Here is an 18,031-nt window from a genome sequence, read left to right as displayed (position 1 = left end):
TACTCTTTAACTAAGTGACCCACAAATAGGGACTTTGTTTCCTCAGATTACCACATGCCCTCTATAGTGAGTTCCCTTTGTCTTGTGGAGCTCCCCTTTGTGGGTAGCTGGAACTGTCTATACTCTGCCTCCAGGAAGTCCTCTCTGGTTACCTGGGACAACCACAGCAAGTACTCAGTATCATCAATTCTCTTCTCGCTTAGAATCAGCGGTCAGAAATTGTGGGCCAACTTCCACGAGCTGAACTTTGCCCCCCAGCCTTTAACGGATTGCAGCATCACCTTACCTTCATTCTCACCTATATTTATTAAATCCCTCCTTCCTTGAAACAGACCCATCTATCCATTCAACAGATATTTACGGCTCACTTAACTGCCAGAACTTCTGCTATAACCAAGCTCGAATAAGAGGGACACGGTCCCTGCTCTCTTGGAGTGTATGGTCTAGGGAAGGAGGAAATATATATTAGTTCCTAAACAAATACGTAATTACAATTGTGTTAAGTGCTCCATGGGAGAAGAGATCGGGAAGTGGGGTGGGGAAGTTAGGAAAGCCATACTGATTAGGTAGTGATTAAGTGGAGGCCCGGAGGAAGACAAAGCCAGGTCAGTGCGTGCTGCGTGCGGTGGGGGGGTAGACGTGGAGGTCGGGGAGCGCGCGGGACGTGCTGTTCAATGCAAGTAGCAGGCGGGTCCAAGGGACGGATGCATATCCATTCTGGCGCCGGCATGGCTGAGGGGCTCAGAGGAGGGGGAAACGTTTTCAGCCCAGCACAGGCTCGGCCAGTTCAGGGTGAATTGGAGCTTGGACCTAACTCACAGCACTGAACTCTAGGGCCAGCTGGTCCAGTCCACTTGGAGCCACTGAGGGGCGGCCTGACGCAGGGACAGTCCTTAGTGGTTCTTAACCGGCCGGAGGCTCGCTTTCCCCGGGGAAATCGGCCCATGCGGCTGCCCGGCCAACCCTCCCGAGTGGCCAGCGACCCAGAGCGAACCCCAGGAGCCCCGCGGGACGCCTCAGCCTTCCCAACTAGGGCCGCAGCTCCGCAAGAGGGTGGCACAGAGCTACAAAGTGCAACTGAGAAGCTCGGGAGGACCAACGACACGCGGAGATGGCCTCCGGGCGTGCTAGAGCGGGCGCGGGTTCGAGGGCCGGAAAGGCGGTGACGCACTTCCGCCCCTGCAGCCTCCGCGGCGGCGTCTTTACGTAGGTGCTGTGGAAAGTCCGCTGTGCGGAGGCGCGCTCTGTCCGTCGGTCGGCCAGTCTTACTTAGGCATTGTGTGTGTGTCCGTTTGCCTGCGGAGCTGTCAGTTTAAGGCCGTGGGCTGGGGGAGGGGCTGCGTCCTTCACTGCCACAGCAGCTGTTTTGGACGAGCGCGCTGAGCGTCACCGCACTGCGGACCGCATTCCTCAGAGTTCTCACCTCCTAAGTCTGGCGGGAGCATTGTTTCGGCTGTCCTTAGACATTTTCTGTGCCCCTTTCCTGCACACCTCCTTTGCACGCTCCGTGGGGAGCAGGGGGTGGTCGGCCGTGGTTTGAGTCCTGTAGACAAGGCTCAAGCGTGTCCCTGGTCCCTTCTGGTGTCTTCTCGTTACATATATGGCCCAGAATTTTGAGCAATTGTCCACCGATAGGAGGATTCCGTTTACCTGCTGTGGTTTCTATATTGGGGTTCTCCTTAGGGAGTTCTCTAGTCCAGCTGTACTGGCTACCCCTGCATCTTGTTTGCTCTTTGTTGCAGGGCTGAATGATATTGACTGCTCCCTTAGTGCGTGCCACTTCCTGCCCACTGCCTCACCCCCAGAAGAGAACAGAACGACAGTGCTGTTGGAATGGAGATGCAAGAGGAGTTGTTTTACTCTGCCTTTAGAGCAAATAATAGCCTCATTTAATTTAGTGCTGGACTTATTTATGGCTTCTTTTACTTCCTAGCTTTCAAGGTTCCTTACTTTTCCATTCCTCCCTAGTTTTTTAAGGTTCTGCCTCTATGGTAGCTGGATTCTTGACAGCCTAGCCCCAGGTTAATTATTTTACTCCTAGGCTGTATCACATATACCAGGTGACAGTGAAGTCAGTACAGAATTTAAAGGGCAGACTTGGGTTCTTGTTTCAACTTTGTTACCAGCTCATGACATGACTTAGGACAGTTCAGTTGACCTCTCTGGGCCTTACTGTTATGCTGTGTCAAACAGGAAGCTGAACTTGAGGTACTTGCCAGCATTGAGAAGCCATTATAAAGATATTGGGTTGCAGCTTAGATATGAGCGAATATAGTGGGAGAAGATAGAGAGAAGGATGGGAATTGGGTTGATGGACCTTGAGCATCTATCCTATTCATGGCTCTGTACTGGTCATCCCCATTGTCACTGTAATCATCAGTATTCTTATACTGAGAATTTATCATGAACCAAATTTATGCTAAATGCTTTACATGTATTAAGCAGTCTAATCCTCACATCAATTTGTGGGGGATCCCCAAGACCACCCTCACATTCAGAGATTCACTAGAAGAACTAATGGGACTCAGCATATAGTTGTACTCATGGCTAAGATTTATTACAGTGGTGTACTCAGGATATATAGCCAGATCATAAGGGGAAAAGACACACACATGGAGTCTGAAAGAATCCACATGGAAGCTTCCTAATGCTTTCTTCTTCAAAGAGGAAATCAGAGAAATTAGAAAACACCTTGTGATGGATGAGAAAACCAACATACCTAAACTTATGGAATATAGTGAAAGCAGTGTTAAGAGGTAAAATTATAACTGTAAATGCTTACATTAAAAAGAATATCTCCAATCAATAATCTAAGTTTACACCTTAAGGAATTAGAAAAGAAGAGCAAGCTAAACCCAAAGCCAGCAGAAGGAAGGAGAGTGTAAAGATTAGAGCTGAGATACATGACATAGAGAATAGAAAAACAGAAAATGAGTGAAACCAAAACTGGTTATTTGAAAAGTTCAAAATAGACAAAACTTGAGCTAGATTAACTAAGAAAAAAAGGAGAGAAGATGCAAATAACTAAAGTCCGAAATGAAAGTGGAGACAAAACTATTGACCTTACAGAGATAGGATTATACAAGAACACTTTGAATAATTGTATGTCAACACTGTCAATAATTATACATAAACAACTTAGATAACCTAGAAGAAATGGACAAATTCCCTGAAATACAAATTACCTAAACAGACTTAAGAAGAAATAGAAAATCTCAACAGATACATAATAAGTAAAGAGATTAAATCACTAATTAAAAGCCTCCCAACAAAGAGAAGTCCTAAACCAAATGGCTTCACTGGTGAAGTCTACCAAATATTCACTTTTTTAAATTCATTTTTTTAGTAATCTCTACATGAGATTAGTAATCTCTAATGAGCCCCATTGTGGGGCTCTAACCCACAGTCCCAAAATCAAGAGTCAATCTACTATCAATAGTACCATGATACCAAAGTCAGATGAGAACATCACCTAAAAGAGTAGTTCAGGCCAGTATCCCTTGTGAATTTAAATGTAAAAATCCTTGACAAAATATTAGCAAATCAAATCCAACAGCATATTAAAAGCATATAATTTGGTTATTCACCATAACCAAATGGGTATATATCAGAAGTATAAAGGTGATTGAACACAAAATCAGTATAATACATTAATAGAATGAAAGAAAGAAACCTACATGATCATTTCAATCAATGCAGAAAATGGATTTGACAAAATTAAACATCCTTTCATAATAAAGCCTTTTAGAAAACTAGAAAGAGGGAAAGTTCCTTAATGTGATAAAGGATGTTTATGAAAAAACCATAGCTAATATCACATTCAATGGTGAAAAACTGAAAAGTTTCCTTTAAAATCAGAAGGCCTGAGACAAGGATACCCACTTTCACTGCTGCTGTTCAAGTGTATACTGGAAGTTCTAGCCAGAGATATTAGATAAGAAATTAAAGATCCAAATTGGAAAGCAAGAGAGAAAACTATCTCTAGTTGCAGATGAAATGATCCTATATATAGAAAATCCCAAAGGATCCACAAGAGAACTACTAGCATTAATAAATTCAGCAAAGTTTCAGGATACAAGATCAACATAAAAATCAGCTGTGTTTCTATACACCAGCAGTAAACAATCCAAAAAGGAAATTAAGACTCAGTTCCATTTACATTGACATCTAAAAGAGTTAAATACTGAGGAAAAAAATCTAGCCTAGTTGGTGAAAGACTTGTATGCTGAAAATACAAAACATTGCTGAAAGAAATTAGATTTACATAAATGGAAAGACATTCCATGTTCAGGGATGGGAAGGCAAAACATTAAGACGTTAATACTACCCAAAGTGATCTATAGATTCAACACAATCCATATAAAAATTCCAACAGGCTTTTTCACAGTATTGGAGAATCTGATCCTCAAAATCATATGGAATTGCAAGGGGCCCCAAATAGCCAAAACAATTTGAATAAAGTTGGGAGGTCCACTCCTCTTGACTTTGAAAAACTACAAAACTACAGTAAATAAAACATTATGGTACTAGGATAAGGATAGACCAATGGACTAGAATAGAGTCCAGAAATAACCCTCACTTATATGATCAGTTGATTTTCAACAAGGATGTCAAGACCAAAAGGGAAAGAAAGCAATTTCAATAAGTGATGGCTGGTGGGGAGGGGGACTGGGTATCATTTGCAAAAGAATTACCTTATACCACATCCAAAAATTAACGCAAAGTGTATCAAAGACCTAAACAAGTTCTAAAATTATGAAACTCTTAGAAGAAACCATTGAAGAAAATCTTTATGATATTGAATTTGACAACAATTTCAAGTGTATGACATCAAAATAACAAGCAACAAAAGAAAAATAGGTAACTTGGATTTCATCAAAATTAGCTGTACAAACCCCTAGCAGGATAAACCCAAAGAAATTCAAGACCAGACACAATGTAATCAAACTTCAAAATTCTAAGGACAAGGAAAAACATTTTGAAAGCATCTAGTGAGAGAAACAGTGTATCACCTATAGAGAAACAATTCAAATGACCATGGATTTCTTAACAGAAACCATGAAAGTCATTTGCAAGTGGCACAAAATTTATCAAGTGATGAAAAAGAACTGTCAATTCAGAATTCTATGCCAATAACAATATCCTTTAGAAATGAAGGTAAAATCAACGTTCCCTCAAATGAAGGAAAACTAAGAGAAATTGTCACTAGTATATCTACCTTAAAATGATGGCTAAAGTTCTACAAACAGAAAATAAGTAGTAAAAGCAGGACTCTTGGAAATCAATACAGAAAGAAGCATACAGACAAATGTATCTGGACTGCCAGCCACACAGTTGAGTGGCAAAGAAAACTGGAGCACTTAAGTCAGCGTACTGGACCTGGTGAATCCTGGCAAATAGACTGTATGGATTGCCCACCTTCATATGGAGAATACTGTTGGGCATGGACTATAGTAGAAACCCTTTCAAGATAAGTCACAACTATCTTCCACACAGCATATGGGGACAGTACTACTCAAGGATTCTTAGATGACCTATGTTACGTATTTAGCTTCCCCTAACACACCCAACAAGATAATAGTGCTATTTTTATAGCTAGAAGTACCAACAGTGGAGAGTGACCTGGGACATTAGCTGGACCTTTCAACACCTGTATCTCTCCCAAGAAGGTGATATGAAGAGAGACTGTGAACTCTTAAAAACTGAAAAAGATAATTGGACAACCTGTCAAAAATGCTGTCAGTGGGGGCGCCTGGGTGGCTCAGCGGGGCACCTGGGTGGTTCAGTGGGTTAAAGCCTCTGCCTTCAGCTCAGGTCATGATCCCAGGGGCCTGGGATCAAGCCCCGCATCGGGCTCTCTGCTCAGCAGGGAGCCTGCTTCCCTTCCTCTCTCTCTCTACCTGCCCCTCTGCCTACTTGTGAGATCCGTCTGTCAAATAAATGAAATCTTTTAAAAAATGCTGTCAGTGCTGTACAAATTAAGTTAATTTGGGCTCCACATGTGATAATCACGTAAAAGTACACCTCCCATATAAGTATAATGTTTATTTATGAGGTTCAGGAGTGGGAGAAAGCCCTAACTGGCTACAGGAAACCCAGACTTCATAATTTACCCTTATCGCTCTATTTTTTCCCCCTCCTATGCCTATCACTGGAAAACTGGACTGCTAGAATTTGCAAGTAGGATAAAAAGAGCTGGGATACTGAAACTTAGTTTATCTCCCCACCCAGCTATGCTTGCTGGATTTGGGCAATTATAGATAATGATTATAATGACCATGAATTAGGTGAAAACTCAGGTGATGTTGGCATGACCCACATGTCAGAGGGTAGGAGATATTCTAAAATGTTCTAAATTATAGAAGAAAGGAACTTCTGAGCTAACCAAGGATGAGTCTAAGCCTATGGTGTGGGTGAGAAATGGAGAGGACAGGGAAAAGGTGAGAGACTAGTCATAATGGTCATATGGTTGTGGAAGAAGAGGGACAATCCTGGTTGGTAAGATTTAGACCCTGGGCCTGGGAAGTCAGGGACAGAGGGAGGGAGGGAGGGAAGGAGGGAGGGACCATTACCCTCTTAGCTTTTGTCTGTACAACATCTGAGCAGCAACCCAGGCTTCCAACACCACCCTCAATTTTACAACTAGCCAACAAATAATCTTAATTTAAAAACTCAGAATCCTCGCAATAGCTACTGACTCCAGAAAAACAGTCTCAGCAAGAAACGACAGAATAAGATGAACTTCCTGGACATTGAAATTATTCTCTTTAGGCTCATGCTGTTATTGTTGGACTTCTTGTACATTTTTCACAGACCACTGATTGTTCTAAATTCTCTAGCATGAATGGTAATGGACAACTGTACTGCCCTGGATTTTTTGCTGGCCAGTTTAGGAGGGGTATGGGTCATTGCCAGTATCTCTTGCCTCATTTGGATTAATGACCTATTTAGCTGGATTGGCTTTGGATGAGGAGCCCGACTATTGTCCAATTTCCAGTGGGCCTGGTTATACTACTACATGTCACTATCATGGTCATTTTTGGCTGAAGTTGCCTAAGACACATGGAATGTATTTGACCAAAGCCTCTATCAGTACAACTAATTAAAGTATCTGATAACCTATGTGGTAGTTCATATTCCTGAGAATCTTTATGCGTAAACAGTTGGGAGGTCTTGTTGTAGGGGAGTGGCTTCACCATGGTGTCCCGGCTAGTTTGTACATATGTAAGCCGTGCAGGCAAAAGCTTGAACAACAGCTACTCTGAGTCATGGCAGAACACCTTGTGATCCTTCTAGAACATGAGAGGACGAGAAGAGCTTTACAGGCTTTCAAACCCATCTCCCACTCCCTTCCCTATCTCTTGTGGAAGGTGATCAGGAGATAATTTCTCATTGCCTCTCAGATTCTGAAGAGGTATGAGGCTTTCTGGATATAACTACAGACTGTAACACTGCTTAGCTACAGTCTGAAATTGGCTCCTCACCAAGGATTCCTTGAGCCCCCTTTTGTTTTGGTGTCATTGTGTTTGGTGTGTGAGACAAGGATCTGGGGACTGGCATGTTTGGATACTGGGATGGAGTCCCGTATTGGGCTCCCTACTCCTTTTGCTGTTTACATAAGTAATACATTGTATGAATCTAAAAGCGACTTCTTGTATCTTTCCTGGTTAAGTCAGTTAGGACAGAGCCCTGACCTTGCCTGCTGTTGTGTGTTTAACAGGAAGAAGAGTGGAAAGAGTAGAAATATATGGTGAATTTGGGTAAAAATAGACTATCTCCTTTTTCCTTTTGAACCAAAATGCTGGTCAGAACCATAAGAGACCTTCTTTCTGGTGGACCGTGACTTAATAATCAGGCAGCTGAGGGCTCCTTATTCTGATCTAAAACTCCCCCTGATTATTTTGTACTGAGCGCAGTTTTCTCCATCTTGTCCCTAAGAAGATCGTGGGAGGATTTGTTGTGTGCTCATCCTTCCTGTGATCTTTCCCAGGGTAAGACTCACTGCTTCCTTCTCAGTGCTCACAGACTATTCACTCCTGTCCTTTCAGGATCTTCTCTAGTATCCTCTTAGAAACAAGCATGCAAACAAATCAGGAATCTCATCTGAAGTCTCCTTTGTCCTGTGATTTTTCACAGGTAAGGTATCTGTAAGCCCTTAATACCTGGGGACCGGACAGGAATCTGAGTCTCTGAACTGGAATTTCGGTGAAGCAGACATCTTCCTACTTTGTTCACCCCAAGAGACTATACATACAAATGGGAAATGGCCAGACCATATAGAAAAATAGAACTCCAACCCATAGCCTGCAGCAATCAGTCCAGGAAGCCAAAAGGAACCCTGTGGCAATCAGCACCAAAGAGCCAGAATTTGATTAATATCCTCCCCCCAACCACTCACATAAGGTGCCTTGTTTCTAGTGAGCACCCCCCCCAAGCCAAGGATCTCCAATCAGAGCATACCTGAAGTCTCTCCCCACCCCACCTCCTCCCCTCTTCTCTCCTCTCCTCTTTTTTCTTTTCTTTTCTTTTCTTTTCTTTTCTTTTCTTTTCTTTTCTTTTCTTTTCTTTTCTTTTCTTTTCTCTCTCTCTCTTCCCCCCACCCCTTTTCTTCTCTTTTCAGCCATAAAGCTTTCCCACTTCTCTGCTGGGCTTAGTCTCTGCCAAATGCAAGTGATGGTGGTTGACTCCCTTGCTTATAGCAAGCTCTGAATAAATAGTCTTTGCTTGTTCTCATTTTGGCGGTCTTCTTTTATTTCTACAATTTCTTTTAAAGGTTTAACTTCCCGGCAAGCTATGTGGTGTTAGATAAGCCATTTCTTCTCTTTCTCCACCTGAAAAAGCTGGTTCAACATTTATTCATTCCTTTATTGGACAAGTATTCCTCAGCACTTAAAGAAACTGGGCCATAAGAGGTGCTAGACGTTGGGTAGATATCGAGCCACAAAGACGATCCAGGCCATTAGCTGCTCTCTGGGAATGTAGAGCCCCGTCAAGGGATGGAGATCTGTGGACAGGCATGTCAAGAGAAGCAAGTGTTCTTTCATACTAGCATCCATCCTACGAGCGCAGTGCAGTAGAGCAGAAGGGTGGTCAGTGGGAAGAGGAGGACTGGGAAAGAATTCCCAGAGGAAGCCTTCTCCCCAACCGCCCGGTCCCCTGCATCCCCACAGCGGCGCCCCGAGGCAGCTAGCGTCTCTGGAAGAGCTGGACGCGCTCGGGGCTCCCTGTTTCTTTTTAGGGCAAGAAGGGAGGACCACAGAGACGTGGCGCCCTCCACCGTCCTAGAGAAGCCAGAGTGGCAAGAGTGCAGCCGCCTCCACCTCTCCGGTGCGGAGCTCTGGCTCGCGCAAAGCGTGGGGAGCTGGCGCGGGGCTGGCTCGCCTCGCGGCGCGTGGAGTGCGGAACGTGCGCGGCCCGCTGCTGGGCGCAAGGCCTCCCTATCGGACCCCACTGGGTCCGGAGCGTCCCGCCCCAACCCTGGGCAGCCCCGGGTCGGGCCTGGCGCGCGCTCGCTTCCCGGGAGGGCGGCCTGGGCTATGGCGGCTGCGGCCCTGGCGATCGGGGACCCCTTCAGCCCTGCACTCGAGCTGCTACCGGGACAGCCCGCACCCGTCCGGGCGCGCCCGGTGAGTGCGGGGCCGGCGCCACGAAGCTGGCTCGGCTCTGCCCCGGGCTCTAGGCCCACAACGAGGGGCGGAGGGGGCAGTGCGGCGACCGGGAAATCGGGGTGCAGCCCAGAGTGGAGGGGCCGGAGGAACAGGCAGGGAGCAGAACGGATTCGACATCCCCCAGACTGGCGCCAGCAGGGAAAACACACGTGCAGCTGCACAGGCGGGAGCCAAGCACTGGGGCAGAGGTGTTCACAGAGCGTTGTGCGCCGCGACGAATGTCCAGCATTTCCATGTCCCTGGTTTTTACAGAGCTGGTTATGTTTGAGGTGGGTCTTGGGGATGAATCTGAGTTTGCCGGCCCCGGAGGGAGGAACTGCATCTCCAGGCAGGGGGAGCTGCAGGTGCAAGGACACAGATCTGGGCAAGGCAGGGGTTTGGGTTCGTGACAGGTGACAGGCTAGGGGATGGGCGGGGGGTGGGGGGGCTGGTGGTGCAGGAGATGATTCTTGGCAGGTGAGAGGGGCCTCTGAACAGTCAGTGGAATTACCCGCGGTGCAGAGGATTTGGGTGTTTTGAGGCTGGGCAAAGGTGGACCAGCCAGTCTTTGAGCCCTGGGGTGCTGGGTGAGTCGCTATGCTGACTTTGTAAGGCAAGGACCTACGTGAAATGCAGCAGTATCAGCCTCTCAGTAGTATGGAGATGGAGATCCCGAATGAGGCAGTGGCTTGGAATTAGAAACCTTGATGGCTCTTCATTAGTCCTGCTTGTGTTTCTTAAGGAAGAAGGTAAGAGAAAGTGCAGAAGCTTGGGCTCCCAAAGATACAGGAAAAGGGGGGCATTGAGACTGAGAAGTGAGGAAGAGAGTAGGGTGCCACGTTTGAGAGAATGTGCTGGAGTGGCAGAGTGCAGGGAGTCAAGTCAGAGTGTGGATCTCCAGAGCAGCCTGGGTATTCTGAGGTGCCTTTAGCTGCCTCTGTGGCCCATGACAGTGAGGGGGAGGGAGAGAAGAGAAAGAGCTTCACATAGGGGCACCGGGGTGGCTGGAGTGAGGCTAGAAGGCAGTGTGGCCCAGTAGAGAACAGCTGGAGAGGCAAACAGCCCTGAATTCTGTCTCCATTCTGGAACTTTGGGGGCAGTGATTCTCTGAGCCTGTTTCTTCTATAAAATGAATCTGATCCACTCCTCATAGGCTGTGAGGCATATACGAAGTTTAGTATAGGTAAAGTGCCTGCCAAAGGCTCAGTCAATAGATGGTAGTTGTACTTCTTATCAAGGGTTGATGACCTCTGACAGAGGGCCAGCTGTGGGAAAGGAGGGTACCTAGAGTCCAGATCGTTGTTTGGGCCACAGGGATGAGAAGGGAAAACTTGCAGAGACTCACGAAAAAGAAGAAAGGATGAAGAGACATGAAAAACTGATGGCTGATCCCTTGTATCTTTGTAAGTAAGTAGGGGTGCCAATCGGCAGAGAGTTCCGGAGACCTTCAGAATCCAGAAACTCGACTGGCATCCCTTCCAGTACTTCTTAGTGCCTGGTCTACCCCTTACTCCAGGCCTGGGTCTGGGATTGTCCTAGGGCATTTAAACACATGTTGTTTCAGGAGTTAGTGACCTTCGAGGATGTGGCCGTCTACTTCTCTGAGAACGAGTGGACCAGCCTGGCCCCTGCTCAGAGGGTCCTGTACAGGGATGTGATGCTGGAGAATTATGGGGCTGTGGCTTCCCTGGGTAAGGATTTTATTTTTGGACTCTGCTTCTGCCCTTCAGAGTTTCCTGGCTTCTTCTGCCTTAGAAGCTCAGGAGTCTTTGATAACCCCCACCTGAGCGGCAACCTTGGAACCTCGGATTCTTAATGACCCAGCCTCAGTGGTTGCTGGGAAGTGGGAAGTCCTGGTATACATTTGAGCCTCATATAGACTTTCTTGCCCCAGGGTGAGAACTGCCTGACTCCCAGCTGGGGGTAGAATAGAAAAAGAGCAGATTCGTGGTGCCCCAGTAATGCCCCACCAGATTCTTGGTGCCCCACCAAGTGCTCAGTTTCCCACCCGCTCTGTTTGGGAGATCGAACCCAGTACCAAGCACCCTCATGCAGATGGCTGAACTTGAGAGCTGTAAGAGAGGGAGAGAACAAGAAAGCTCAATCTCAATGAGTGGAGTCATCCATGTGCTTACTCAGACTGTTATTGAGCACCTCTTACTCTAATTCCTGACCTTTGTAAGTCTCCTGCTCTCCTGCTCCGCCCCCCAGTCTCTGGTCCCTTCCCCTGGACTTCCTTTTCTTGCTCTCCCTAGTTAATTCCCTTCTTTCCCCTCCGCCCCTAAAGACAAAGCCTGGGAGGAGCCCTGGGATTGCTCTCTGTCACCCCACTCACCTGCCTGTCCCATTTCCTTCCCCGAAAGCAGCATTTCCATTTCCTAAACCGGCTCTGATTTCCCAGCTGGAACGAGGGGAAGCACCCTGGTGCAAAGCTCCTCAGGGAGCTCTGGATGGAGAGGGCCCGAGGGGCATCTCCTCAGGTGAGTGAGGACAGGTGCCAGTCATCTGACCAGTTCCTTTGTCTTGATCTTTAAAATGTAATCAGTATGCATTCTCTTAACCTAGTGCTTTAGACACCAGTGGAATTCCTTTTTTTTTTCTTCTTCTTCTTTTTCTGTGCTCCCACGATTTTCCATCTCCTTGAGTCTGTTTATTATTCACCCTGGCTCCTCTTCATTCACCTGTTTGGCCTTGAACCCATCTCCACTGTTCTTATCATGGCCTCCATTCATCTGTTCTCCCTGACTTTGCTGTTGACACACTAGGCTGGCCTTTCTACATTCTCCACCTCCTTATAGTCTTCCAGCAGAAGATTCCAACTGCCCTTTTGTGGTGTCATGCCCCTCTTTATCATTATAAATCAAGAAGGCCCAATAACCCTGAGCCTTATAGTTCCAATTCAGGGGTTTCTGGTGGGCAAAGTCCTGGCATTCCTTTCGGCCCAACACAGGGCTTTCCTGTTCCTAATTTCCTAGTGACAACTGTGTCCCCTTTTTGCCTCCCTGGCCCTGTTCCATATTCTTCCTGCAGAAGCTCTTCTGTGGGCACATGGAACTTGAGCTGTACCTTCAAATTCCCCATTCTTACAGTTCCTTGCTGTGTCTGGCAGTCTTTCCATATAAGGATGTTTTTGATTGCAAGTAACAACCCAATTTAGATTGGCTTAAACAAAAAAGGGGAATTTACTGTTTCATGTAAGTAGGAAGTTCATAGGTAGGGTTCAAGTACACCTTGATCCAAGTTTCAGTCTCTGCTCTTTTATATCTCCTTGTATGTTGGCTTTGTCTACAGTCTGGCTCCTCTTGTGGTTGTAAGATGACTGGTAGTTATATATACACTATGGAGTATTATGCCTCCATCAGAAAGGATGAATACCCAACTTTTGTATCAACATGGACGGGACTGGAAGAGATTATGCTGAGTGAAATAAGTCAAGCAGAGAGAGTCAAATATCATATGGTTTCACTTATTTGTGGAGCATAACAAGTAACATGGAGGACATAGAGAGATGGAGAAGAGAAGGGAGTTGAGGGAAATTGGAAGGGGAGATGAACCATGAGACTATGGACTCTGAAAAACAATCTGAGGGTTTTGAAGGGGCGGGGGGGTGGGAGGTTGCGGGAGCCAGGTGGTGGGTATTATGGAGGGCACGTATTGCATGGAGCACTGGGTGTGGTGCATAAAAAATGAATTCTGTTACGCTGAAAAGAAAAAAAAAAAAGAAATAGTACATAAAAAAAAAAAAAGATGACTGGTGGTTGTAACCAAGGCTCTGCTTCTTCATACCTAGGAAGAGAAATAGGGCAGGCCTTCCTCAGGCCTTTGCGATGTACCGTCTTAAGTCTTACGGCAACTCTAAACCAATCTCTGTGGCCAGCGAAGCATGCACTGATGGTCTTGGCCTGGACTGCCAGTTTCTGAAACTATCTCTCTTGGAGTGAGTGGGATAGGTTAACCCACTTGACTTAGACCAGAGAGGGCTACACTAGGAACTGCAGTTGGGACCACTCCCCTCCAAAGGGCACGGCTACTCCATAATGGTGGGGATGATGGGAGCGTGGTGGTTGGCGGTGGTGGTAGATTGGAGGTAGAGAGACAACTGTAGTGTCCTCTGCCTTCTCTCAGGATCTCAGTGCTTACTCTCCTACCACCCATGGGAATTTCCCATCTTGGGTCTAGGCAGAAAGCTGACAGCTTTCTTGAGTAAAACCCTTGCTCCCTGACCTGTAGAAAACTTCCTTTGAGTACACGTCCCTATTTGAAGTTCATTTTTGGGCTTCGAAAATGGGGACACACAGTCCTTGGCTTCTGCAATATAGAAGGCAGTCATTTGGAGGGTGAGGAATTGTTCTGTTTTTTGTTGTTGTTGTTGTTGTTGTTGTTGTTGTTGTTTTTAAGAGGCTTTGGATGGGAGTTCCAAAGAGACAAATCTTAGCTAAGCCTAAAGAAAAGTTTATTCGGGTGGACCTTTGCTATTAGAAGTGTCTGTCATTAGAATAAGAAGTAACTTCTGGAAATGGCTGAGTGAGGCTTTAGGGCCATGTCTAATGGGTGCCATAGAGAGACCGACCCACAGTTGGCCCTTTGTAGAAAGAGAAGGTGTTGGGGTCCATTATCGAACGAGACTGAGACAAAGTGAGAGTTATGCAAAGCCTTCTTCTATGCCAAGCATTAGAAGTTAGACTGACCAGCCAGGGGAGCGAGACTGAGACAAAGTGAAAGTTATGTGAAGCTTTATTCTATGCCAAGCATTAGAAGTCAGACTGACCAGCCAGGGCCGCCTCCGAAGAGAGCGACCTGCTCCCGATCTCACAGGCTGGTTTTATAGGGCATAACCACAGACCCAAGGTACGTGGCTTCTATTGTTAAGGCGTTTACTCCCAGAATCGATATCCGGAACCATACCAGGAACTACGGGGGCGTTTATTCCCGAATTGAAGTCCGTGGATGTAAACAACAATATGGCTACCTAGGCAATATGGAGTTGCTCTGGCTAAGCAGATCCTAATGGTTAAACAGGTTTTAACATTAAATTGGCCCTAACAAAGGCAATATAGAAGCTAAAGGACTGTGGCTTCCCAACATAGCCTCAGGAACTACTCTTTGCAATTCCATCCCATCCTGGTTGTTTTCTATGTCAGTTGGCTTTTGCCTTCTAGGGGAGGTAAAGAAGAGAACTTGTCTCTCCTATTTCTTCTTGACATTTAAAAATGAATGATTCATTTTCATGTTCTGGGAAACTGATGGAATCCCAGCTTCGATGTGCACCTGTTTTCTATCCTTTATATTGTTCTCCTCAAGTTTTAGGTCACCTGTGTACCAGTCTCTCCACCCACCTTCATTCTCCCTTAGCACTTCCATCTCTGCTCCTTTCCTAAGACGCCCCAATCTTCTGACTGAGCCAGCCTTATTTATATCTTGACCCTGGCAGGATGTCCATTTCTAAAGCCTGCTGGGATCTCCCATCTTGAGCAGGAAGAGCCATTGAACCTGAAACCGCAAGGAGAGGGTCCAAGCCTAATCTGTACTGGTAAGTGAGGGAAACAAGTGCTTTCCTCCCAGGCACATGTTTTCCACTGTCTTTCTTTGTAAACTGTTAAAATTCCATTTTACTGTTGATGTTCTAAATAAAAATCCCTTGAGAAATCCCCAAGTCAACCATTTAATGAAGAGCAAAGTTAACCTCTAAACTTCAGGTTTCATTTGAACATGATCAATTAGTTCGGGTGGGTCTTGGGTCTTAGACTCTAACAGAACAGATGGTCTACTGGCTGCTATGGTCAACCAAAATTTTAAAAGTAAATGCTGTATTTTATTCATTCTGTTAGTTTTTAGGGATCAGAAAGCAAGTAATGTATGGCCCCTCTCTTGCAGGGCCTCATAGTCTAATGGTACATTCTACATATACATATACATAAATACGTATACATATATATATGTATAATTTACATAAACGTATACATACATATACATATGCATAAATGTATAGTTACAGCAAAGTCCGATGCTGTAACAGCGGTGTAACCAAAGCACTGTGGGAACAAAGAGGAGGCAATCTTTGCCTGAAGTAGTTTGGGGAAGCACTTTTCATGGTGGAACTGGGAACTGGATTGAATGAGAAGACCATATTTCCTTTTAGTGTTGACCAGTATGAGGAAGATTCTCCCTGTTGCTTCCCCCTGTGTGTGACAAGTTCAGGTTCCCCAGGTATACCACAAGGATTTGTTATTTCTGAACAGGTCCTCTGTCCTGAACCCTGGCCTTCTCCTGTTAGAAACCAGACTACCTAGAAGAAATTCTGACTTGTCTCCCTTAGATTCAACTCATCTATTTCTGGAGAGCTCCCCTGGTGCTTGGGAATCATAGCCCTCAGGGACTCTGTCCATTTTTTGCCTTTCTGTGGCATACACTTCGGTTACTTTCTGTATGATATCCCTGTTGTGCCATTTTCAGCTAGAGCAGGGCCGCTGAGACACAGGGGTGGCACTTGGAGTGAAGTGGACACATTAGTACCACTTGGTGACCTTACTCGCTCTGTCCTGGGTAATGATGACATTTGCAGCTTTAATTTCTTCTTTCAGAGAGTGTGTTGAAGAGTGAGAAAGAAGATTTTGCTCTGAAGGAGGAACATTTTGAGGAGGCAAAGGACCACATGGTGGTATCATGCAGACCTCGGTGGTATGATTCCCAGGAATTCTGGTTTGGAAAAACCTGTGAGGAGTTAAAAAGCAGGTTAGGGAGATGGTCTGACTACTCAAATGGGAGAAGTGTGGAGAACACTGCAAATGATATTATAGAAGTGATTGTCAAAGATGAGATGGTGTCAGGAGAAGATAGTTCGGAGAACACTGATGTGAATACCCACCTTGTTATCCGTCAGAAAATTCTCAGTCAGCAGGTGTTCTATATATGTGAAGAATGTGGCAAGTGTTTTGATCAAAATGAAGACTTTGACCAACATCAGAGAATTCATAATGGAGAGAAGGTCTATGGATGTAAGGAATGTGGGAAGACATTCAGTTTTAGATCACATTGCATTGCACATCAGAGAATTCACACTGGGGTGAAACCCTACGTGTGTCAACAATGTGCTAAAGCCTTTGTTTGGAAATCAAACCTGATTCGGCACCAGAGAATACATACCGGAGAGAAGCCCTTTGAATGTAAGGAATGTGGGAAGGGCTTTAGTCAGAACACAAGCCTTACACAACATCAGCGAATCCATACTGGGGAGAAACCATATACATGTAAGGAATGTGGGAAAAGCTTTACTCGGAACCCAGCCCTACTTCGACATCAGAGAATCCACACTGGGGAGAAGCCTTATGAATGCAAGGACTGTGGGAAAGGCTTCATGTGGAACTCCGATCTTGCTCAGCACCAGAGAGTCCACACGGGGGAGAAGCCCCATGAATGTATGGACTGTGGGAAAAGCTTTATCTGCAAGGCACACCTTATCCGACATCAGAGAATCCATACTGGGGAAAGACCCTATAAGTGTAATGACTGCGGGAAGGCCTTCAGTCAGAATTCCGTTCTGATTAAGCACCAGAGGCGCCATGCTAGAGAGAAAACCTGCAATTGTCTAACCTCTCACTTTCTTGAACATTAGCAAACACAGAATAGCGGTACTTGTTTGTAATTCTTATGCACCAGGAACTCCGGAGACATAAAGAGGTGGTTGTCCACAGTTTAACTCTAGTTGCCAGTATTATCTTGCCCCTTCTGAACAGATTCCCCTTGATCTAACAAGACTGGTCGTCCTCTTCTACCACGTTCATGCTAGGCAAATTTTAGTTGAGTGTCTGCTCTGTCAGATACTATGCTAACCACTTTACATACAATCTTTAGTTTCTCTTAATCCTGTTCAGGTGGGTACTCCTCATTTTACAAATGAGAAGTCTGGGGTTGAAAGAAGCTATAAAACTCATTCAAAGTCACTTAGCTAATGTGTTATGGAATTGAGATTGGAAGCAGGTCTATCTGACTCTAGATTTACTGTTCTTTATTTGTGCACATTTCTGCTTCTGCTCATTTCTATTTGCTCAAGTTTCCCTAGGCTAAAAATTTCCCTTCCTCATCTAAGACCCAGCTCTGTCAGCCAAACAGATCTCTCTTCCTCTTCTACTTGTCATCAGTACTGTCCAAATTGGTATTTCACTATGTGCTGTCTTAGATTCTAATGTCTTATGTAAGTCCAGCTAAATGGCTCTTTGAGGACCAACACTGTATTTCTTTTATGTTTTTCAAATTTTGAAACGTATTTATTTTTGACTAGCTATAACATGCTCATGATAAAAAGAAAAAAGTTGAAATAGTTCCAAAAGGTGTTTAGTGAAAAGTAAATCTCCCTGTCTACCTTTTCAGAGACAGCCACTTTTACT

General features: G+C 45.3%; 1 protein-coding gene across 4 annotated transcripts; it reads left to right on the top strand.

Moving 5' to 3' along the window:
* The first annotated feature begins 9,496 nt into the window (after positions 1 to 9,496).
* Positions 9,497 to 17,278, top strand: ZNF662 (zinc finger protein 662). 4 transcript variants are annotated; one of them, XM_032861049.1, is made up of 5 exons: positions 9,497 to 9,626; positions 11,212 to 11,338; positions 12,014 to 12,127; positions 15,079 to 15,177; positions 16,229 to 17,278. In XM_032861049.1, exons 1-5 carry the CDS (start codon positions 9,537 to 9,539, stop codon positions 17,257 to 17,259), a joined length of 1,461 nt encoding a protein of 486 aa, XP_032716940.1. In that variant the 5' UTR covers positions 9,497 to 9,536; the 3' UTR covers positions 17,260 to 17,278. The 4 variants fall into 4 exon arrangements, with proteins under 4 accessions (XP_032716940.1, XP_032716939.1, XP_032716941.1 ...); XM_032861048.1 differs by having other exon boundaries at positions 12,011 to 12,127; XM_032861050.1 differs by having other exon boundaries at positions 9,543 to 9,937; positions 12,011 to 12,127.
* Positions 17,279 to 18,031: the final 753 nt, after the last annotated feature.

The sequence above is a fragment of the Lontra canadensis genome, unplaced genomic scaffold (genome assembly GCF_010015895.1).
Source record: "Lontra canadensis isolate GAN:19392208 unplaced genomic scaffold, GSC_riverotter_1.0 scaffold20, whole genome shotgun sequence".
Classification (NCBI taxonomy): Eukaryota; Metazoa; Chordata; class Mammalia; order Carnivora; family Mustelidae; genus Lontra; species Lontra canadensis.
This window is presented reverse-complemented; position numbering and strand designations above follow the sequence as displayed.